The 23,464-nt window shown below is 49.7% G+C and overlaps 2 protein-coding genes across 5 annotated transcripts in view; one reads left to right on the forward strand and one right to left on the reverse strand.

Annotated features, from left to right (window-relative positions):
• Positions 1-6,344, reverse strand: part of upf2 (UPF2 regulator of nonsense mediated mRNA decay) — a 136,719-nt gene extending 130,375 nt beyond the window's left edge. For 2 of the 4 annotated variants that reach the window (XM_038811915.1, XM_038811916.1), the window contains exon 1: positions 1,360-2,040. The gene's annotated coding sequence lies outside the window, so the exon portion shown is untranslated. Of the gene's footprint in view, positions 1-1,359; positions 2,041-6,169 lie in introns of those variants that run through there. The other 2 variants (XM_038811917.1, XM_038811918.1) reach the window with 2 other exon arrangements.
• Positions 6,345-6,417: 73 nt separating this feature from the next.
• Positions 6,418-23,464, forward strand: part of dhtkd1 (dehydrogenase E1 and transketolase domain containing 1) — a 58,190-nt gene continuing 41,143 nt past the window's right edge. The window contains exons 1-2 of the mRNA XM_038811919.1: positions 6,418-6,669; positions 22,273-22,428. Coding sequence (XP_038667847.1) covers positions 6,504-6,669; positions 22,273-22,428 — 322 coding nt within the window. The 5' untranslated portion in view covers positions 6,418-6,503. The remainder of the gene's footprint in view (positions 6,670-22,272; positions 22,429-23,464) is intronic.

Genomic DNA, 23,464 nt, shown 5'->3' on the forward strand with positions numbered 1-23,464 from the left:
ACAAAAGAATAATGGCGAAATTATATCTTTCAGAGATGATTCTGAATGCAAATAATGACAGAGGCGGCCCAAGAAACTAGGTTTTGGGGATGGGGTATCTTCCTAAGACCCGGTGACGGTACGTTTTAGGAATCTCTCTAAACCTAGTTACGGTAGGCTTTAGGGATCAGGAATCTCTCTAAACACGGTTATGGTAGGCTTTAGGGACGGGGTATCTCTCAATCCGGTTACGATAAGTTTTGGGGATGGGGAGTCTCCCTGAACCCGGTTACGGTAGGTTTTGGGGATGGGGATTCTCTAAATCCGGTTACTGTAGGTTTTGGGGATGGGGTATCTTTCTAAACCCGGTTACAGCAGGTTTTGGACATGGGGAATCTCTCTAAATCCGGTTACGGTGGGTTTGGGGTATCTCTCTAAACCCGTTTACGGTGGGTTTTGGACATGGGGAATCTCGCTAAACCCGGTTACAGTAGGTTCTGGACATGGGGAATCTCTCTAAACCCGGTTAGTGGGTTTGGGGGAGGGGGACATCTCTTTGAACCCGGTTACGGTGGGTTTTGGACATGGGGAATCTCTCTCAACCCGGTGACGGTGGGTTTTGGACATGGGAAATCGCTCTGAACCCGGTTACAGTAGGTTATGGGGATGGGGGATCTCTCTGAACCCGGTTACGGTAGGTTTTGGACATGGGGAATCTCTCTCAACCCGGTGACGGTGGGTTTTGGACATGGGAAATCGCTCTGAACCCGGTTACGGTAGGTTATGGGGATGGGGGATCTCTCTGAACCCGGTTACAGTAGGTTTTAGACATGGGGAATCTCTCTGAACCAGATTACGGTGGTTTTGGGGGATGGGGATCTCTCTGGACCAGATTACGGCGGGTTTGGGGGATGGGGAATCTCTCTGAACCAGATTACGGTGGGTTTGGGGATGGGGAAATCGCTCTGAACCCGGTGACGGTGGGTTTTGGACATATGGGAAATCTCTCTGAACCCGGTTACGGTAGGTTTTGGACATGGGGAATCTCTCTGAACCAGATTACGGTGGGTTTGGGGGATGGGGGATCTCTCTGAACCAGATTACGGTGGGTTTGGGGGATGGGGGATCTCTCTGAACCAGATTACGGTGGGTTTGGGGGATGGGGAAATCGCTCTGAACCCGGGGACGGTGGGTTTTGGACATGGGGAATCGCTCTGAACCCGGGGACGGTGGGTTTTGGACATGGGAAATCTCTCTGAACCCGGTTACGGTAGGTTTTGGGGATGGGGGATCTCCCAGGGCTGGAGTCCGGGGCCCTGGCTGAGGGCCCAGTTACCGAGAGCGGAGGGGGACAGAGACAGGCGGGAGAAGGGGAATTACCGGTGGCAGCCGCGGTGGCGGAGGAGGCCGCGGTGCCAGGCCCCCCGGGCCGGAACAGGCTCTCTGCTGCGGTGTTGGCGGCCCCGGGACAGGCTCTCTGCTGCGGTGTTGGCGGGCTGCGGGCCCCGGGACAGGCTCTCTGCTGCGGTGTTGGCGGGCTGCGGGCCCCGGGACAGGCTCTCTGCTGCGGTGTTGGCGGGCTGCGGGCCCCGGGACAGGCTCTCTGCTGCGGTGTTGGCGGGCTGCGGGCCCCGGGACAGGCTCTCTGCTGCGGTGTTGGCGGGCTGCGGGCCCCGGGACAGGCTCTCTGCTGCGGTGTTGGCGGGCTGCGGGCCCCGGGACAGGCTCTCTGCTGCGGTGTTGGCGGGCTGCGGGCCCCGGGACAGGCTCTCTGCTGCGGTGTTGGCGGGCTGCGGGCCCCGGGACAGGCTCTCTGCTGCTGCGGAGACTCGGACACCGAGAGCGGCCCTCAGCGCCAGGACCCCGCCAGGCTGACTGCCCCGAACACCGCCTGATCAAAACGCTCCAGCTCCCCAAATCACAAAACACGCCCGGGGGGAAGCAGGGAAGGGATATCGAGCCGCAGGGACACAGTTTGTTTTTAATGGGCAGCGTTTTTTTGAGGCGCGTTTTTTTTTTATCCGCCGGTGACAGGCACTCGGTCGGATCTCTGCGGCCGAGAAGCCCTCGGCCTCCTCCCCCTCCCCTCATTGGTTGGTTGCTATGGAGGTTGCGGGCGGGGCAAGTCCTTGCTCAGGAGGGGAACCGAGTGGTTGCTAAGGAGGGGGGACCCGGGTGGTTGCTAAGGAGGGGGGACCCGGGTGGTTGCTAAGGAGGGGGGACCCGGGTGGTTGCTAAGGAGGGGGGACCGAGTGGTTGCTAAGGAGGGGGGACCGGGTGGTTGCTAAGGAGGTGGGACCGAGTGGTTGCTAAGGAGGGGGGAACCGAGTGGTTGCTAAGGAGGGGGGAACCGAGTGGTTGCTAAGGAGGGGGGGCCGGGTTGTTGCTAAGGAGGGGGACCGGGTGGTTGCTAAGGAGGGGGGACCGGGTGGTTGCTAAGGAGGGGGGACCGAGTGGTTGCTAAGGAGGGGGGACCGAGTGGTTACTAAGGAAGGGGGACCGGGTGGTTGCTAAGGAGGGGGGGCCGGGTGGTTGCTAAGGAGGGGGGGCCGGGTTGTTGCTAAGGAGGGGGACCGGGTGGTTGCTAAGGAGGGGGGACCGAGTGGTTGCTAAGGAGGGGGGACCGAGTGGTTACTAAGGAAGGGGGACCGGGTGGTTGCTAAGGGGGTACTGGGTGGTTGTTCAGGGGTTATGGAGGATGATTGGGTGGTGGTTGAGGCATGGGCAGTTGCTAAGGGGGGACTGGGCAGTTATGGGGGTAGTTGGGGGACTATATAAGGGCAGCACGGTAGCATAGTGGTTAGCACTGTTGCTTCACAGCTCCAGGGTCCCAGGTTCGATTCCCAGCTGGGCTCACTGTCTGTGCGGAGTCTGCACGTTCTCCCCGTGTCTGCGTGGGTGCTCCGGTTTCCTCCCACAGACCGAATGGCCTCCTTCTGCACTGTAAATTCTATGACTCTATGACTGGCAGTTGCTAAAGGGGGACTGGGCAGTAATGGGGAATGGGTGTTTGTTACAGGGAGAGTTGAGGAGGGGGAGCCAGTGGGTGCGGTTTACTTGGACCTTCAGAAGGTTTCAACAAAATCCCACAAAAGAAATTTGCATGTAAAATTAAAGCGGATGGGATTGTTCGCACTGTACTGAGATGGATAGAAAACTGGTTGGCAGACAGGAAACAAAGAGTAGGAATAAACAGGTATTTTTCCGAATGGCAGGCAGTGACTAGTAGAGTGCCGCAGGGATCGGTGCTGGGACCCCAGCTATTCACTATATATATTAATGATTTAGATGAGGGTACTAAATGTAATATCTCCAAATTTGCAGATGACAGCAAGTTGGGTGAGCTGTGAGGAAGACATAGAGATCCTTCAGTGTGATTTTGACAAATTGAGTGAGTGGGCAAATGAATGGCAGATGCAGTATACTTTGGATAAATGTGAGGTTCTCCACTTCGGTAATAAAACAGGAAGGCAGACTATTATCTGAATGGCCATATATTAGGAGAGGAGAATGTGCAACGAGACCTGGGTGTCCTCGTACACCAGTCATTGAAGGTAAGCCTGCAGGTTCAGCAGGTAGTAAAGAAGACAAATGGTATGTAGGCCCCAGACGGCCCAAAGTGGAGAAAAAGAATACGGGAAGGAGCTAAACTCCTCGGGTTTCATCGTCGAGAGCAAGCTGAAGACGAGCATGGACAGCGTGGCGACCCAGACACCCCACCCACCCACTCCGCCATCCAATGCCTACCCCACCTACGATAGACTGTAGGTCACGCATTGGACTCTTCAGTCACCCGAAAACTCATTATTAGTGTGGAAACAAGTCGTCCTTGACCCCATCTAAATCGTTGATATAGACTTTAAGTAACTGAGGCCAAACACTGATAGAATCATAGAATTTACAGTGCAGAAAGAGGCCATTTGGCCCATCGAGTCTACACTGGCCCTTGGAAAGAACACGGTGCTTAAACCATAGCTCCACCCTGTCCCAGTAACCCCACCTATCCTTTAGACACTAAGGGGCAATTTAGCATGGCCAATCCACCTAACCTGCACATTTTGTAGACAGTGGGACGAAACCGGAGCACCCGGAGGAACCCAGACAGACACCGGGAGAAAGTGCAGACTCCGCACAGTCACCCGAGGCCGGAATTGAACCCGGGTTCCTGGAGCTGTGAGGCAGCCGTACTAACCACTGCCACTGTGCCAATCTTTGCAGCAGTCTACTATGTACAAATTGCCAACCTGAAAATAACTTATTTATTCCCATTTTCTGTTTTTTGCCTTTTACCCAATCCAAGCTAATCTACCCCTGTCCCTGGAACAATTCTCACAAATCGTTTCTGCACCCTTTCTAATACCTTTCTAAAGTGTTCATGTAGAGGAATATAAATTAGTTGGACATGCATATGTTAAGGTGCCTGGAATAGCTTCTCTCCTAATATATTGGTTTATTGTTATAGATGAAGTCTTTGTGCTTTCACTGTCAGTCAATTGTAACCATACCAATTCTCTAATAATATCCATCTCAAACCACTGATGGCCTTCGGCAGTATCAAAAAGAAGTCTCCCTTGACATAAAACACCCATAAAAGAAACCTATTAGTATTTTCGTAACTACTTCCCAAATTGCATTGAGGAATAGTTTGCTGTGCTATGGCCGTGCTATGATATGATTGGAAGCATACTCATAGCCTTTCATCACAATGCAATTGCCCTACCGCACACCTGCCCAAAATTTTACTTCTGGCTTAGACCTGATTTAAAGGACACTATGTGCATTGTATATATTCTGCCCTCCTTAATCTCATCTGCTGTTGAAACCCTCGCCCATGTCTTTGTTACCTCCAGATTTGACAGTTCCCGTGCTGTATTGATTGCCCCGCCATCATCCACCTTCCATAAACTTTAGGTAATTCAAAACCACTGTTTGTATCATAAATGAAAATAGGAAATGCTGCAAATACTCAGCAGGCCCGTCAGCACCTGTGGAGAGAGGAACAGAGTCAAGTCGTTGACCTGAAACGTTAACTCAGTTTCTCTTTCCACAGATGCTGCCCGACCTGCTCAGTATTTACAGCATTTCCTGATTCTTTTTCAGCTTTCCAGCATCCGCAGTATTTCGCTTTAGTATCTATGTCTGTACCCTAACCCGACGTGCTGACTTGGCTTTTGGTCCAGTAATGGCTCAATTTTTAAATTCTCATCCTTATTTTCATACCCCTCTGTGGCGTGGCCCGCTCTCCGAAATCTCCTCCAGCTCTACTACCCTCCGTGATCGTCCAATTTTGGCTCCTTGAGCATTGCTGATTTTAAGCACTCCTCCTCCCCTAAGCTTTGGAATTCCCTCCATAAATAAGCCTCTCTATCTCTCTTTCCTCCTTTAAGAAACTGCTTCAAACCTAATTCCTTGATGAAGCTTTTGCCACCTGCCCTAATATATCCCTATGTAGCTTAGAGCCAGATTTTGTTTGATAGTGTACTTGTGAAGTGCCTTGGGTTATTTCATGACATTAAAATGCAAGTTCCTGTGATTATAATAATTGATTTTGCCTGCCAACGTTTTCATAAATGATAGAACCTATCAACTGTGAATTGCACCTGTTGTGTTAATCACCCAGGGGTAACACGGGCTGCAACTGGATGCAGTTGTACTTGAAAGTAGACTCCAAACTGTGATGTTAGTTCAATATTGAACTTGTTAAGCAGTGCACACAGTTCGCTGTGGGTTTGACACTCTACTAATCTAAGCATACTTACTATAACTAGACTAGACTAGCTCTATGCCACGTGTAGAAGGTGCTAACTGATATATACACCCTGACTGTCACTACAGTTGTTACCAGTGGAAATAGGCAGAGTGTTGATGTCTGGTGTGTTTTATAGTGGGAGAACACCTAGTGTTCTGCCTGGTGATTGGTTGTGTTCTGTCCTGTGTGTTAATTGGCTGTACTGGGTGTCTGTCACTGCCTGTCTGTATCTCACTATGTGAGACAGCACCCATGGACACAGTCCTCACTGCACCTGCCCCAGGATGTCCTTTCCAGCTGGCTGCTCAATGCAGAACATTGGGGAGAAGGCAGTGCCCTTGCATTGGGCTGCAATTGGCTAATTTACAGCAGCAAAGCAAATCTGGTGCTGTGCCAAAGAGTGGGAGCAAAGAGGACATTTTAAAACAAATGATTTTTCACCTCAGTCAGCGATCTGCTGCTGTGGAAGTACTCATGTTGAGAAAACGAACAGGATCTCTTCAATAAAATGACTCTCAAAGCAACACTGCTGCTGTTGACCTGTTTCAGGGAAAGAACATTATCCAATCCTTCCTTCCTTGCTTGCCTGCAGTTCCCAGAGCTGCAGGTCTGGGAGGAGCCAGCTTTTGCCAGCGTTGATTCTCATAAAGTGTAACCTATCACAGTGAATGGGGTGGGGGGTGTGCGCGCGGTGACGTCCTCTTGTGATCCATTTACACATGTCTGTCTGAGCAGCCTGGGTTCAGCACCTCGGAGGGGGGGGGGGTAAGAGAGGATGTTGGCGTTTCTCTCCCACTCGGTGTTGGCCGGCAGGGCAGCCATGGAGGGCGGCTGGAGACTCAGCCTCAGGCGCCTGTACCGCAGCCAGCGGGGAGTTTATGGTTACAAGCCTGCCAGGAGTGACAGCCCCGCATTAATCAGGGAGCAAGAGCCAACTCAAGGTCAGTGGCGTGTGTGTGTGTGTGCATTTTAAGCCCTGGATTATAGTGGTTTTTTTCTTGGGGGGGGGGGGGGGGGGGGAGAACTGTAACACTGTAACACTGTCAATGTAACAATGGCAACATCAAGCGGCAGGGATTTGTGAAGCTGCAGCGCTGACAAGCCAGCGAGACTTATTGGAAACTTCGGAACTTTTGGTAACAAAGTGACAGCTTAGCAAGTTGCCTTGGCCCATCGCTGCGATACTGCTCCTGGAGTTCCCGGCCTTTCTGTTGCAAATGGCTGCCTGTGGGCTTTCTCGGAAAAGCTCCACATCCAGAACACACGATTCATGCCGTCTGACACCTTGACCACTCTTTGGCTCCTCGCGTTTCAACTGGAAATGCAGGAGTTTGCCTATTCGCCAGGGTTTGTTTTTAACCCCTTAAATTGTCGCTGTTTTCGTTGTCGTCACGGGTGGTTTGTGTCTGCTCCCTAGGGTTTTGTCAGCTTCTTCCGCCTTCCTTCCAAACTAACCAGCTGGAAATTGGGCTCCTGCTATAATGCAGCCTCGCTGGCAGAATGTCAGATACGGATATGGAGTAATTAGATTGTCAATGAGCGTATTGGGTGCTGGCCCCAGGATGTGTGATCAATAATACATGATCTATACTTTTGTGAGTATTATGTGAGGTGTTTAAAGCCAGTTTGTAGGTACCTTTTTGTACGATTATAGGACTCAGAACAAATAATTGGGCTTGTTGCATCCTTGATGATATTAAAAGGACATGTTCTGATTTATAACAAAAGTTCAAGATTTTCTCTTCGTCACCATCTAATACAGTGGGATAACTGACATCGAAGCATTTTTCATTCTTCTTGTGTAAGCTCTCCTCACTTGCACAATAGAGTCTCTTCCCAGTTGTCACCACACTGCTGCCTTGCTATGATGACACTTCCTCCACTTTGCTAACTGGGAATTACTTGCCCTCCTGTTGTCGATAGCAGAACAGACCCTATCTAGATGTTATTGTGTAAGCATGGGCCATTTTCGCTTCCACCTTCTTCCTCAAACTTCTTCTACTGAGACAATCATGGGCTCTGATACAGCTGCCTTACCATGTCCTTACACAGCTACCTTACCTTAAACTCCACAGTGAAAGAAATTCCTGGCTGCTTCGCAATAGTGTACGTGTTTGACCGATATTTGTGTGTGGTTACTTAAAAGTATTTAATTATTGATATCTTCAGCAGAAGAAATAGCTTGATCTTTGATCATTTGAGAATTGCCTGATCTCTGTCAGGACAGCATCATCGCACAAAAGTAGAAAGCGCTGCAAATTCCCAGCAGGTCCAGTAGTAAATGTGGAGAGAGAAACAGATTTAATGGTTCAGATCGATGAACTTTCTTCAGAGCTCAGTTCATTCAGAACCTTATTCAGAGTTCTCATTGTTCAGAATGTTCTGACAAAGGATTACTGGCCTGAAATGTTCACTCTATTTCTCTCTGCACAGATACTGCCCGGGCTGCTGACTATTTCCAGCATCCGCTTTTGTCTCAGCTTCACAGCCCTTCTTCCGCACTTCCTAACCCAAGGCGAGGAGAAAATAACCCATTTTGCTGTTTTATTGTCTGTTGGTCCATGCGGGTTCATCTACATGGAGGGCAAGGACAGGATTGGAAGTGGCTGTGATGCCCTGTGTACCCGAGGATCATGTGTGAAAATCGTTGTGCCAAGTACTACCTGAAACCGTACCCATTTGTTTAGGGAGGGGGGGGGGGGGGGACATGTAGGACACACCAACTTGCATTTATAAAACTGAAGGAACACAAAATCTGTCACAGGAATGTCGCAATGAAAGTTACAAAATGACTTGTACAACAGGGCAGCCTTGAGTGAGTTAAAAATAGACTGATGGAAAATCCTAAGACCCCGCCAAAGGTTCGAAAGAGGAAGCTACTTAAATTAACTGTGTTCCTCCATTCAATAGCAAGGTGGCGCGGAGCATGGTGACTCTCTGTGAGCTCTCCCAAACAGATCCTCTTTTTACATCTCTTATAATCGTACTTTTATTTTATTTTCATGTACTTAATGATCTGTTTGAGCTGCTCGCAGAAAAATACTTTTCACTGTACCTTGGTACCCGCGACAATAAACAAATTCAAATTTGGCTTTGGCATTAAAGACTAAGAGAATTTTTCTGATCATGAGGCAAAGCACTATAGATACACAGGGGAAGCCGGTATACACATTGATGATTATCTGGGTGATCGGTGGGCCATGACATTCAGAGAACTTTTCTATCTTGGCAAAAGATCCTATGGCACTGTTCGTACACCTGAAGGCAGGCAAGGCTTAATGTCTCATGTAGTGGTAATGTTACAGGACTAGTGACCCAGAGGCCCAATCTAATGCTCTGGGGGCAAGGGTTTGAATCCTGCCAAGGCAGCTGGTAGAATTTAAATTCAAATAATAAATCTGGGAACTGAGAAAAAAAGCCAGCCTTGATAATCGTGACATAAAATCTCATCTGGCTCACTAATCCCCGTTAAGGATGGAAATCTGCTGTCCTTACACGGTCTGCCCTACATAATAAGTCCAGATCGACAGCAATGTGGTTGACTCTGAAATCCCCTCAAAAATGGCGTCATGAACAACTCAGTTGTACAAAGTCGATTCCCAGCTTGGGTCACAGTTGTGCTGAGTCAGTACGTTCTCCCCGTGTCTGTGTGGGTTTTCTCCGAGTGCTCCGGAGTGTGGCGACTGGGGGGTTTTCACAGTAACTTCATTGCAGTTCATTACAGTGTTAATGTAAGCCTACTTGTGACATTAATAAATATTATTATTAAAAGGAATTAAACTGAATGGACCATCAGGCACGACCTAGGCACCGGAAACGACAACGGCAAATCATCCTTGCTAACATCTGAGAGCCTTTGCCTGAATTGACAGAGCTAGCTCACAGACTAGTCACACTCACGCAATCATACCATAGAGACATGACCATCACCATCCCTGAGTAATTCCTGTCCCACCTATAAGATAGACCAGCGAGAGATGGCAACACATAGTGTGCCATACAGTTCAGAGGGAATTGCCCTGGGAGTTCTCAACATTGACTTGGGACTCATGGCATCAGGTCAAACATGCCTGCTGGCTATCACCTACCATCCACCTCAGCTGATGAATTAGTACTCCTCCATGTTAAACACCACTTGGAAGAAGCACTGAGGATGGCCAGGGCACAGAATTTACTCTGGGTGGGGTACTTCAACATCCATCACTAAGAGTGGCTTTGTAGCACCACCACAGACCGAGCTTGCTGTATCCGAAAGGTCTTAGCTACTAGTCTGGGACTGGGGCACGTGGTGAGGCAATGGAAATAAGGGAAAAGCACACTTAATGTTGACAGCACCAATCTATGTGTTGCAACTGTCCAAGACAGTATTGGTCGGAATGACTACTTTGTGGAGACAAAGTTCCATCTTCACATTGAAGATATCCTCCATTGTGTTGTGTGGCACTACCACCATTCGAAATGGGATAGATTTCAAACGGATCTAGCAACTCAAAACTGGCTATCCAAGAGGCACTGTGGGCCATCAGCTGCAGAATTGGGCTCAATCACAATCTGTTACCTAATTTCCTGGCATATCCCCCACTCTACCATTACCACTAAGTTGAGGTATCAACCCTGGTTCAGTGAAGGGCAGCAGGCATTGGCAAAAATGAGGTGCCAACCTCCTGAGGCTACAACATAGGACTACTTGCATGCCAACCAGCATAAGTTGCATGCAAAAGACAGCGCAAACCTCTGTAGTCCTGCTACATCCGGTTGTGAATGGTGGTAGAAAATTCAGTAACTCACTAGAGAAGCGTTTTTCAAACTTTTTTTCCAGCGACCCACGTTTACGGAATGGCCAACTATCGCGATCCATGCCACATTCACAAAAGGTTCTCCATAAATACTTTTTTAAAAAACGTCACACTCCTTGTTGGCACTTCTGTACTATTGAATGTGAATTTGTAAAGTGAGCTGCTGTTTCACCTTAAACGACAGCTCCACCCTGACACCTTGCTAAAGGATGTAACTCAGGATTAATTGATTATTTTATTTCTTCACACCAATTGTTAGCATTTGAAAAATTGCGTGTAAACACTGGAAAGATTAACGGGCTCAATATTGCAGTTTTTAACAATGTCACGTTCACCCGTTCGACCCACCCGCCTGAAAATCACTGCCCTACAGGAGGAGGCCCTATTGAGGGATCCCAGAACACCAATGCAAGAGATGAGGCTGAAGTGTTTGCAAGAAATGCCAAGTGAATGATCCATCTCTGCCCCCTCCTGAGGTCCCAGGTGCCAGTCTTCAGCCAGTTCAGTTAACTCCATGTGATTTCAAGAAATGGCGGAAAGCAATGGATGCTGTAAAGGCAATTGGCCCTGAAAACGTTCTGCCAAGAGTACTAAATATTTGTGCTCCAGAACAGTGTTCTTCAAACTTTTTTTTCCGAGGACCCATTTTTACCAACAGTCCGACCTTCGTGACCCATCATTTTCTCTTGTCTTGTTTGATGCTGACAAAAATGGAGGAAATGGTTTTGGGTCCCTTTGACCCTCGTGCACGCTCCTCCAATGGAACCTGTTGGATGAAGGGGAAGCCTTCCGGTGTCGGAAAGTATGGAGTCTCCATCTGTCCAAAGTTCTGCATTTTTCTCCTGTAAAATTTTATCAAATAACGCCCCCCCCCCCCCCCCCCGCGCGAACTTGTAATAAAAAATAAAATGAATAAAATAAATTTTAAAAATAAAAATTAAATGAATAAAATACATGAATAATAAAATGAATAAAGACCCCCTGAACTTGTAAAACAAAAATCTGCGACGGTTTAAAAAAATGGCCGCACTGCGCATGCGCGCCGATTGTGGCCGATTTTTTTTTTGATATACTCATGTTCGTGGCCATTTTGAAGGCTTCTTGCTGCCAGCGTTATTAAAAGCCGCCTGCTGTGGCTGATTCGCACGATCGGGTGCACCGCGAAGGACGACTCTGCGACCCTCCCGACACCCGCCTGCGACCAACCCGCGGGTAGCGCCCCCCGAATTTGAAGAACACTGCTCCAGAATGTACTGTGCCCGTAGCCAAGTTGTTCCAGTACAGCTATGATGCACTATCAATTACGACGAGACGAGAGTAGAATGTAATCGAGGCTTTATTATACAGAGATGTGTGGCCTCCTACAGCAGCTGCGAAATGGCTGCTGTACGGAGAGCACACATATTTATACTCCACCTACTGGGCGGAGGAAGCAGGCAGGGATCTACCCTCGTACCTGTAGTACAGGGGCCTTACCGTAAAACCCATATATACAGTATAATACATCAGTGGTGACTACCACATTCACCCCCTGTTACAAATGAGTCCAGCAGGGGTGGTGGAGAACTATATACATAGAAATTGCTTTAAAAAATCACAGAGAATGGGTCCGGTGCCTTGATCTGTTGTCGAGAGCGCCACAGTGCTGGAGGCGACTCGGGCGTCAGCTTGGTCTTCGGTGACTCAGGGAGCGTGTCAAAATCCTCTTCATCCCCGGGTGGGAGCAAGGGAGGACGGATTGTCCTGGAGCGGGGGCTGCGATGTGGTGCGCCGGGGGAAGAGGGTGGCGCTGGGGCAGGGGTGGGGGGTGTGTGGAACAGGCTCGTGCCAGGTCCCTGAGGGAGACTGTGTCTTGTCTTGGCAGCCGTAGGGGTACGCTACGTAAGCGTACTGCGGGTTGGCCTGAAGTAGCTGTACCCTCTCAACCAACAGGTCCGCCTTGTGGAGTTGCACGTGTTTATGGAGGAGAACAGGTCCTGGAGCTGCTAGCCACGTTGGGAGCAAAACCCCGGAGGTGGACTTCCTGGGGAAGGCAGATGTTCATGGGGGGTTTCGTTAGTCACGGTGCACAGGAGCGACCGAATGGAGTGACGTGCGTCGGGGAGGACCTCCTGCCAGCGGGAGGCCGCAAGATTTCTGGACCGTAGGGCCAGCTGGACGGCCCTCCAGACCGTCCCATTCTCCCGCTCCACCTGCCCATTGCCCCTGGGATTGTAGCTGGTCGTCCTGCTCGAGGCAATGCCCCTGTTGAGCAGGTACTGGTGCAGCTCATCACTCAGAAATGAGGATCCCCGGTTGCTGTGGATGTAGGCGGGGAAACTGAACAGAGCGAAGATGGTGTTGAGGGCTTTGATGATGGTGGCAGACGTCATATCAGGGCATGGGACAGCAAAGGAGAATCGGGAATATTCATCGACCACATTGAGGAAGTACGTGTTTCAGTCGGTGGAGGGTAGGGGCCCTTTGAAGTCCATGCTGAGGCGTTCAAAGGGGCGGGATGCATTCACCAGGCGCGCACGGTCTGGCCGGTAGATGTGCGGTTTACATTCCGCTCAGACCTGGCAGTCTCTGGTGATAGCCCTGATTTCCTCGATGGAGTAGGGCAGATTGCGGGCCCTAGTGGTAAAAATGGGTGACTCCTGGGTGACAGAGATTGTCGTACAGGGTCTGGAGTCGGTCCACTTGTGTACTGGCACATGTACCTCGTGATAGGGCATCGGGGGGCTCGTTGAGCTTACCAGGGCGATACAAAATCTCGTAATTGAAGGTGGGGTGGAGATCTCGATCCTCCACCTCAAGATTTTATCGTTTTTGATCTTGCCCCGCTGTGTGTTGTTGAACATGAAGGCAACCGACCATTGGTCAGTGAGGAGAGTGAATCTCCTGCCGGCCAGGTAATGCCTCCAATGTCGCACAGCTTCAACGATCACTTGGGCCTCCTTTTTGACGGAGGAGTGCCGAATTTCGGAGGCATGGAGGGTGCGGGAAAAGAATGCCACGGGCCTGCCTGCCTGGTTGAAGATGGCGGCCAGAGCGATACCTGATGCATCGCTCTCGACTTGGAAGGGGAGCGTCTCGTGCACCACGGCCTTGGCGATGTCGGCCTTGATACGGACGAAGGCCTGATGAGCCTCGGCCGTCAGTGGGAAAAACGGTGGATTGAATGACTGGGCGGGCCTTATCCGCTTAGTTTGGGACCCACTGGGCGTAATACGAAAAGAACCCCAGGCATCGTTTGAGGGCCTTGGGGGAGGGGGAGTTCCATGAGGGGGCGCATGCGATTGGGGTTGGGCCCTTGAACTCCGTTCTGAACCACATAGCCGAGGACGGCTAATCGGTTTGTGCTGAACACACACTTCTTGTTGTAAGTTAGGTTGAGGAGAGTGGCGGTGTGGAGAAATTTGGAAAGGTTAGCGTCATGGTCCTGCTGGTCGTGGCCGCAAATGGTGACATTGTCCAGGTACGGGAAAGTGGCCCGCAGTCCGTACCAGATCAACCATTCGGTCCATCTCCCATTGGAAGTCCAAGTTGGTGACGCCGAAGAGAACCCTAAGGAAATGGTAAAGCCGGCCGTCTGCTTCGAACGCAGTGTATGGGTGGTCCGCCTTACGGATGGGAAGTTGGTGGTAGGCAGAATTCAGGTCCACTGTTGCGAAGACCCAGTATTGTGCAATCTGATTGACCATATCAGATATGCGTGGGAGGGGGTACGCGTTGAGCTGTGTGTACCGGTTGATGGTCTGACTGTAGTCAACGACCATCCTGTTTTTCTCCCCGGTTTTCACCACGACCACTTGGGCTCTCCAGGGGCTGTTGCTGGCCTCGATGATACCTTCCCGCCACAGTCGCTGGACCTCAGGCCTGATGAAGGTCCTGTCCTGGGCGCTGTACCGTCTGCTCCTGGTGGCGACGGGTTTGCAATCCGGGGTTAGGTTTTCAAAAAGGGAAGGCAGGTCGACCTTAAGGGTCGCGAAGCCGCAAGCAGTAAGGGGTGGTAGGGGCCCGCCAAATTTCAGGGTTCGGCTCTGGAGGTTGCACTGGAAGTCCAGGCCGAGTAGCAAGGCAGCGCAGAGGTTGGGGAGGACGTAGAGGCGGACGCCGCTGAACTCTACGCCCTTGACGTTGAGGGTGGCAATGCAGTACTCCCAGATCGCCACGGAGTGGGATCCGGAGACCAGGGAGATTCTCTGGTTAGCGGGGTGTACCGCGAGGGAGCAGCGCCTTACCGTATCAGGGTGGATGAAGCTCTCAGTGCTCCCGGAGTCCAGAAGGCAGGATATCTCGTGCCCGTCGACCTTCACCTTTGTCGAAGCGGTTGCAAGGTTGTACGGTCGCGACTGGTCAATCGTGACCGAGGCGAGACGCAGCTGGTCTTCAGCAGTTGCAGGCGATTAGCGGCCTAATGAGGTGCCCGACGGGCAGGGGTCCTGAGGCAGGTAAGATGGCGGCGCCCACGGGCCTCACGTGTCCTGCGGCAGGCAAGATGGTGGCGCCCACAGGTCGCACGTGCCCTGGGGCAGGCAAGATGGCGGTGCCCATTGGTTCTGAGGCAGGCAAGATGGCGGTGCCCACGGGCCGCATGTGTTGTGAGTGGAGCAAGAGGGCGGCGCCCATGGGCCACACGTGATCCGAGGAGGGGAAAATGACGGCGCCCACTGGCCACACATGGGGGGGGGGGGGGGGGTGCTGGTACAATAGCGGCGACTGAGCGGGTCTGGCTCACTGCCACAAAATGTCCCTTCTTGCCTTCAGGGCAGCAGGGTAGCATGGTGGTTAGCATAAATGCTTCACAGCTCCAGGGTCCCAGGTTCGATTCCCGGCTGGGTCACTGTCTGTGTGGAGTCTGCACGTCCTCCCCCTGTGTGTGTGGGTTTCGTCCGGGTGCTCCGGTTTCCTCCCACAGTCCAAAGATGTGCGGGTTAGGTGGATTGGCCATGATAAATTGCCCGTAGTTGTCCTAATAAAAGTAATGTTAAGGGGGGGGTTGTTGGGTTACGGGTATAGGGTGGATACGTGGGTTTGAGTAGGGTGATCATGGCTCGGCACAACATTGAGGGCCGAAGGGCCTGTTCTGTGCTTTACTGTTCTATGTTCTATGTTGCCACAGGCCTTGCAGAGTGCGCTCCGCGCCGGGCAGCGCTGCCGGGGTTATTTTGACTGTCCGCAGAAGTAGCATTTGGGTCCCCCGGGGTTGGTTAGCTGCCGCGCGGTGCAGGCGTGAGGTTGGCGGGAGGCAGTCGCTGATGGGGTCCATAATGGGGTGGCCGTCGGTGGGGTCTGCAATGCACGGGGGGTGTAGGGGGGGTGGTGGGCCGCGCAGTCGCGTCAAAGGCCTGTACGTTGCGTGAGGTGACTGTAAGCGAGAGCGCTAGTTGTTTGGTTGCCGCGAGGTCAAGCATGGCCCCTGCTAAGAGGCGCTGGCGGATGTAGTCAGACCCTATGCCCGTAACAAACGCGTCTCTCGTCAGCAGCTTTGAATGTTCTGTGGCCGAAACGGCCTGGCAGTCACAGTCTCTCACTAGGGCGAGCAGGGCATGCCAGAAATCTTCCACAGACTCACCGGGAAGTTGGTGCCGAGTGGTAGGAGATGCCTGGTGTAGATTTTGTTGGCCTGCTGAGCGTAATTCTCCTTCAGTAGCGCCATGGCTTCTGCGTAGGTCGGCACGTCCTGGACGAGGGGAAAGACGGTGGAGTTCAGCCGCGTGTACAGAATCTGGAGCTTCTGTGTTTCTGGGATTGGGTCTGGCGCAGACCCGATGTACTCTTCAAAACAGGCCAGCCAATGTTTAAAGTCTTTTTTGGCGTTGTCTGCTTGAGGATGCAGCTGCAGACGATCCGGCTTGATGCGGAGCTCAGCAGGCAGGGATCTACCCCCATACCTGTAGTACAGGGGCCTTACCATAAAACCCATATATACGGTATAATACATCAGTAGTGACGACCACAAGCTACAAAACTGGCATCCACCTGGCAATGTGGAAAATTGCTTCCGTATGTCCTGTCCACAAAAAGCAGAACAAATCCAATACTAACAAGCTGCTGATTCTGGGTTTTGCCAGAGTCACTCAGCTCCTGGTCGCATTACAGCCAAACATGGACAAAAGAGCTGAACTCCAGAGGTGAGATGAGACTGACTACCTTTGACAGCTAGGCACCATTTGACCGAGTGTGGCATCAGGAATCTTACGAAACTGGAGTCTATGGGAATAAGGGTGAAAACTCGCCACTGGTTGGAGTCATACCTAGCACAAAGGAAGATGGATGTGGTTGTTGGAGGCGAATCACCTCAACTCCAGGACATCAGAGGCGGCGTGATGGCACAGTGATTAGCACTGCTGCCTCACAGCACCGGGGACCCGGGTTCAATTCCAGCCTCGGATGACTGTGTGGAGTTTGTACGTTCACCCCGTGTCTGCCTGGGTGTCCTCCCACAGTTCATAGATGTAGGGTTAGGTGCATTGGCCGTACTAAATTGCCCATGGTGTCCAAAGGTTAGATGGGGTTTCAGGGATAGGGTGGGGAATGGGCCTGGTTGGGGTGCTCTTTCGGGGGGGGGGGGGGGGGGGGGGGGCGTCGGTGTAGATTCGATGGGCCGAATGTCGTCCTCCTACTCTGTAGGGTTTCTATCACTACAGGAGTTCCTCAGGGCCGTGCCCTAGGCTCGACCATCTTCAGCTGTTTCATCAGTGACCTTCCATCATAAGGTCAGAAGTGGGGATGTTCGCTGATGACGAATGCGCAATATTGAGCCTCATTTGCAATTCCTCAGTTACTGAAACCGCCTGCCCTTTGTCAGAATGTTAGAGTTGTTTGAAAATTAGGCAACTTAATTTTTCAGTGTCTCAAGAAAGAGACAAAGTGTAAATGTGTAACTTCCTCATTTGCAAGTGTTTCAAATTTTGTTCCCACCGCATTCTTTAAAAGATGAGGGCCAAGTTTTTGATTTGATGTGATTTTATTATTGTCACGTGTACAGTGAAAAGTATTGTTTCTTGCATGCTGTACAAACAATGCATACCGTACATAGCGAAGGACGGAGAGATTGCAGAATATAATGTTACAGTTATAGCAAGTTGTAGAGAAAAGATCAACTTAACACGAGGTAGGTCCATTCAAAAGTCTGATGGCAGTAGGGAAGAAGTTGTTCTTGAGTCGGTTGGTACGTGACCTCAAACTTTGGTATCTTTTTCCTGACGGAAGAAGGTGGAAGAGAGTATGTCCGGGGTGCGTGGGGTCCTTAATTATGCTGGCTGCCTTTCCGAGGCAGCGGGAATTATAGATCGAGTCAATGGATGGGAGGCTGGTTTCCGTGATGGACTGGGCTACATTCACGACCTTTTGTAGTTTCCTGCAGTCTTGGGCAGAGCAGGCTCCATACCAAGCTGTGATACAACCAGAAAGAATGCTTTCTATGGTGCATCTGTAGAAGTTGGTGAGGGTCGTAGCTGACATGCCAAATTTCCGTAGTCTTTTGAGAAAGTAGAGTCGTTGGTGGGCTTTCTTAACTATAGTGTTAGCATGGGGGGCCAGGGCAGGCTGTTGGTGATCTGGAGACCTAAAAATTTGAAGCTTTCGACCCTTTCTACTTCATTCCCATTGATGTAGACAAGGGCATGTTCTCCACTACGCTTCCTGAAGTCGATGACAATCTCCTTTTTGTTGACATTGAGGGAGAGATTATTGTCGTCGCACCAGTTCACCAGATTCTCTATCTCATTCCTGTACTCTGTCTTGTTGTTTGAAATCTGACCCATTATGGTGGTGTCATCAGCAAATTTGAAAATTGTGTTGGTGGGGAATTTGGCCACACAGTCATAGGTGTATAAGGAGTATAGTAGGGGGCTGAGGACACAGCCTTGTGGGGCACCGGTGTTGAGGATGATCGTGGAGGAGATGTTGTTGCCTATCTTTACTGATTGTGGCCTGTGGGTTAGAAAGTTCAGGATCCAGTTGCAGAGGGAGGAGCCGAGGCCAAGGCCACGGAGTTTGGAGATGAGTTTCGTGTTGAAGGCTGAGCTGTAGTCGATAAATAGGAGTCTGACATAGGTTTCTTTGTTATCTAGGTGTTCCAGGGTAGAGTGCAGGGCCATGGAGATGGCGTCTGCTGTGGACCTGTTGCAGCGGTAGGCGAATTGTAGTGGATCAAGGCAATCCGGGAGGCTGGAGTTGATTCGTGCCATGACTAACCTTTCGAAGCACTTCATGATGATGGATGTCAGAGCCATTGGATGATAGTCATTAAGGCACGCTGCTTGACGTTTTTTTGGTACAGGGATGATGGTCGTCATCTTGAAGCAGATAGGGACTTCAAATTGTTGTAAAGAGAGGTTGAAAGTGTCTGTGAATACCCCCCCGCCAGCTGGTCCATGCAAGACCTGAGTGCTCGTCCAGGTACCCCATCCGGGCCAGTGGCTTTCCGAGTGTTGACCTTCGAGAAGGCTTCTCTGACTTTTGCAGTGGTGACCTCAGATACAAGTTCATCCGTGGCCTCTGGGTGGAGGGCTTCCACTTGCTGACCTCTTGCTCAAAGCGGGCAGAGAATGGTTGAGCTCATCAGTGAGGTGTGCGTTGGAGCCGATGAGTGGACGTTTTAATCATTAGTTGATGAGGCCTTTAAATCCTGCAACAACAACAAAAACCACTGGAGTTAATTTCTAGAGGAATCAAACACAAAAGCTGGGCACTTATTGTAAATTTATGCAGAACTTGGGGTAGACCACAGTTTCGAGTACTGCATTTATTTCTGACCTCCATGCCACAAACATTATATTGAAGCACTGGGTAAAGTACTGAAGTGGCATTTCTTAAAGTACACAAGACCTGTCCAAACTGTAATGTTCTTTGATCGGGCTGATGTGGAATCTCGATATTGTCATGTGAACAAACAACATTAAACTTTGTTTTATAAACAAAGTTATTTATTACTAACACTACACTAACAAATAACTAAAATGTCGAAAATGAATACAGTTGGAAATAAATGTCTAACACTAACTTACACTAAGATACTACAGAGCTACTCTAATCTGCCACTGCTATCAACTCCTTACAAACACCTTCAGATGGAACACACGGTGCGTCCGGGTCCCGGGACTGCATAATCGTCCCACCTGCTGGTCGGATGCTAGAACTACAACAGTAAAACAAATAACTTATAACAGGCATTGTCAAATTCAGAGGCGCAACCCGCGGGTGGGTCACGGGCGGATGTTGGGAGGGTCGTGGATCAGTCCGTCGTGGCGCTCCCAATCACGCAAATCCACGTGCAGCAGCGGCAGCAACCGGCTTTTAATGTCAGCTGCGCCCAGCCTGCAGGCGCTGGAGGACAAATTTAAACTGCTGCCAGGGAACGGCTTTAGATATTTGCAAGTGCGGGCCTTCCTGAGGAAACAGGTGGTGGCTTTCCCGCGCCTGCCACCACGGGGGATACAGGATAGAGTAGTTTCCGTTACCTGGGTGGGGGAGCGGAAGGTGTCGGATATCTACCAGGAGCTGTTGGAGGCAGAGGAAACCCCGGTCGAGGAGTTTAAGGGCAAATGGGAGGAGGGGTTAGGAGGAGAGTTAGAGCCGGGTCTGTGGGCGGAAGCCCTAAGTAGGGTCAATTCCTCCTCATCATGTGCCAGGCTCAGTCTAATCCAGTTTAAGGTGGCCCACCAGGCACACATGACGGCGGCGAGGATGAGCAAGGATGTGCAAGATGCGCAGGAAGCCCAGCTAACCATGTCCATATGTTTTGGGCATGCCCGAAGCTTGGAGAGTTCTGGCAGGGGTATGCCAAGGCAATGTCCAAGGTGCTAGGTACGCGGGTGGTGCCGAGTCCAGAGGTGGCGATCTTTGGAGTGTTAGAAGATCCAGGAGTTCAGGGAGTGAAAGAGGCTGACGCTCTGGCCGTTGCCTCCCTGGTAGCCCGGAGATGGATCCTTTTAAGGTGGAGGGACTCAAAACCCCCGAGCGGAGAGACATGGCTGGGTTTCTCAGCCTCGAGAAAATAAAGTTTGCCTTGAGGATCAATGCTCAGGTTCTCCCGGAGGTGGCAGTCGTTCGTCGACTTTCTCGGAGAAATTTAAAATGTCGGCAGTGGCAACATTCCGAGAGGGAGGGGGGGGGGGGGGGGGAGGAGGGTAAGTGTTATTTTATGTTATTTCATGTGGTTTGTGAAGATAGAGCCCATTGGGGAAATGTCTATTTTTTTCACCATGTTAATGTTCAATGTTTACTGTTCTTTTTTTGTTATTGTTATAAAATTATACAAATATTTAAAAAATATATATAATGTCAGCTGCGAGCGGTCTTCAAAATGGCCAGGAACAGATAAAAGAAATTCGGCTGCACTGCACATGCGTTCCCGACCATCGGTGTGCATGCGCAATGCGGCCACACTTTTTAAAATATGGTTACAGCCTTTTTTTTTTGAAGTTCAGGGGGCCAAAGGGACCATTGGGGCCAAAGGGACCCAAAACCATTTCCTCCATTTTTGTCAGCAACAAACAAGGTTAAGAGAAAGTGGTGGGTCATCCAGGTCGGCTGGCGTGGGCTGGCGTGGGTCACGAAGGTCGGCCGGGTTGGGTCCCGAAGGTTGGCCAGTTGGTTAAAAATGGGTCCCCGGAAAAAAAGTTTGAAAAACACTGACTTCTAATACACATACAGGGGATGAACTACTCCTATCATGTACAGATTATAGTCTATCTGTCATCAAACAAACTAGTACAATTATTTTCCAAGCTTTACTGTTTTTTTTCAAAGCTGCTTCCGTTTGTGGCTCAGTCTGGAACAAGAAGGTATAAGTGTGTTAATCAATTTCAGCCCCTAGCAGATCAAAGAAAGAGTTTAGGAGGAATGTAGAAGCACAGAATGGTGAAAATATGGAAGTTCTTGCCATACAGAGTGAATGAAGCAGATTGTTGCCCCAGGATTCTGAAACGCCATCAGGTGATGGGATAACATTATTCCAATCACCCCCCCCCCCCCCCCCCCCCCCTCCTCCAACCATGGAAACACGAGTTTGTTCATCTTACTGTTGGAGACAACATGGGAGCCATGGTTAAGATCTGAAGTTATTGAACTCGACAAACTCCAAGTAGAAAGGTGGACTGTTATTTCTCAAGCTCGTATTGAGCTTCACAGGGAAAAGGCCAGAAGACCACAGTCCAGAAATTCAAATGCAATTGCAGGCAGAACGGAGGCATTTGGCAGTGTTAGCAAAACAATGGCCGTTTTAGAAATTCCTATTTATACATGAGATCTCCTGAAGCTGCTGCGTTAATAAACAATTAAAGCAGTCATGCTTTAATTGAGCATGTGAACAACTGTTCTTTTTGTTAAAATTTGTTCATGGGATGTGGGCGTCGCTGGCTGGGTCAGCATTTATTACCCATCCCCGAGGACATTTAACTACCAACACATTGCTGTGGATCTGGAGTTACATGGAGGCCAGACTGCATAAGGTTGGCAGATTTCCTTCCCTAAAGGACATTAATGAACCAGCTGGGTTTTTACGGCAATGGTTGGCTCCCAAATTAAATTGATAATAAAATCATTCGATTAGACTTTTTTAATACTCCAGATTTTTATTGAATTCAAATTTCACCATCTGCCATGGTGGGATTTGAACCCAGATCCAAGTGTTACCCTGGGTCTCTGGATTACTAGTCCAGCGACAATACCACTACGCCACTGCGTCCCTCCTTGTTGCATTGTCTGGCATTAAGGGCAATGAGAATATCCATGTAATTCTTTTTCATTCTCCAGTTGACCATGGTTTAGTACGGCTAGTGACTGCATATCGTGAACATGGCCACAAAGCGGCTAAAATCAACCCATTGAATCAAGATGTGATTGAGATGATTCCTGAAATCCAGGTTTTAACTGAAGCACTTCAAGGTCACGACCTGTTCCGCACCAAAGGTAAGTGTCTACTTTTGTTAGAGAAATGTCTTTTCTACCTGGCTACAGCTGAGATTGCACAAGCATGATAGTTCACATATTTCACCTAAGACTGGAGATAACTGTTGAATGTAGTATCTGTCAGACACATACCCATGATTCCCTGAAAGTCGGTGTATGTGTTTTGCATTACACATCTCCGATGTTGTACATAAGTTGTTTTTTCTTTAATAAAAAAAAAATTATGTAGAGTACCCAATTTGTTTTTCCAATTAAGGGGCAATTTAGTGTGGTCAATCTACCTCCTCTGCACATCTTTGGGTTTTGGGGGGGGCTGAGGCCCATACAGACACGGGGAGAATGTGCAAACTCCACACGGATAGTAACCCGGGGCCAGGATTGAACCCGGGTCCTCAGCACCGTGAGACAGCAGTGCTGGCCACTGCGCCACCCGCGATGTGCATAAGTTGGGCAATACGTGGGCATCAAGAGAAATAAAAAAACTATTTAAAGTAAATGAGTTATGAGGAAAGTTTAGAAGAGTTAAGCTACACAGTAGGGGAAGTTGTGAACCCCTTAAAGTATTAAGTAGTAGAGAGAAAATTTACATAAAATATTACTTCGAGGTGAATCCGGACAATAGGATATGAAGTTTAGATTGACATTTATTTTTATACTCCAATCTTAGAAGGCAGTCGTAGCATTCTTTGTGGCAAATACATTAAACATTTAAAATAAATTACTGTCATTACCTAGATCCTAAACTGGGGGAAGTGGGGATGCATTTGATAAACTGAATAGCCCTTTTTACTTTTGTTCTTCTATCTTTACCGCTCATTTTCAGACTCAACAGATTCATCATCCTCAATTGCTGATTAGAAAATGACGGACTTTTAAGAGAAAGGATAGAAAATAATATAAGGTTAAGTCAGCCTAAACTGATCCATAGGCTGCAATTGTGTTAAGTAATGGCATTGAGCAAAGATTCAGGGGAGATATCTGAGAAGCTAAACCCTTTTTTGGCATAATGGAAGTTTTTGGGTGGCACAGTGGTCAT

The sequence above is a fragment of the Scyliorhinus canicula genome, chromosome 11 (genome assembly GCF_902713615.1).
Source record: "Scyliorhinus canicula chromosome 11, sScyCan1.1, whole genome shotgun sequence".
Classification (NCBI taxonomy): Eukaryota; Metazoa; Chordata; class Chondrichthyes; order Carcharhiniformes; family Scyliorhinidae; genus Scyliorhinus; species Scyliorhinus canicula.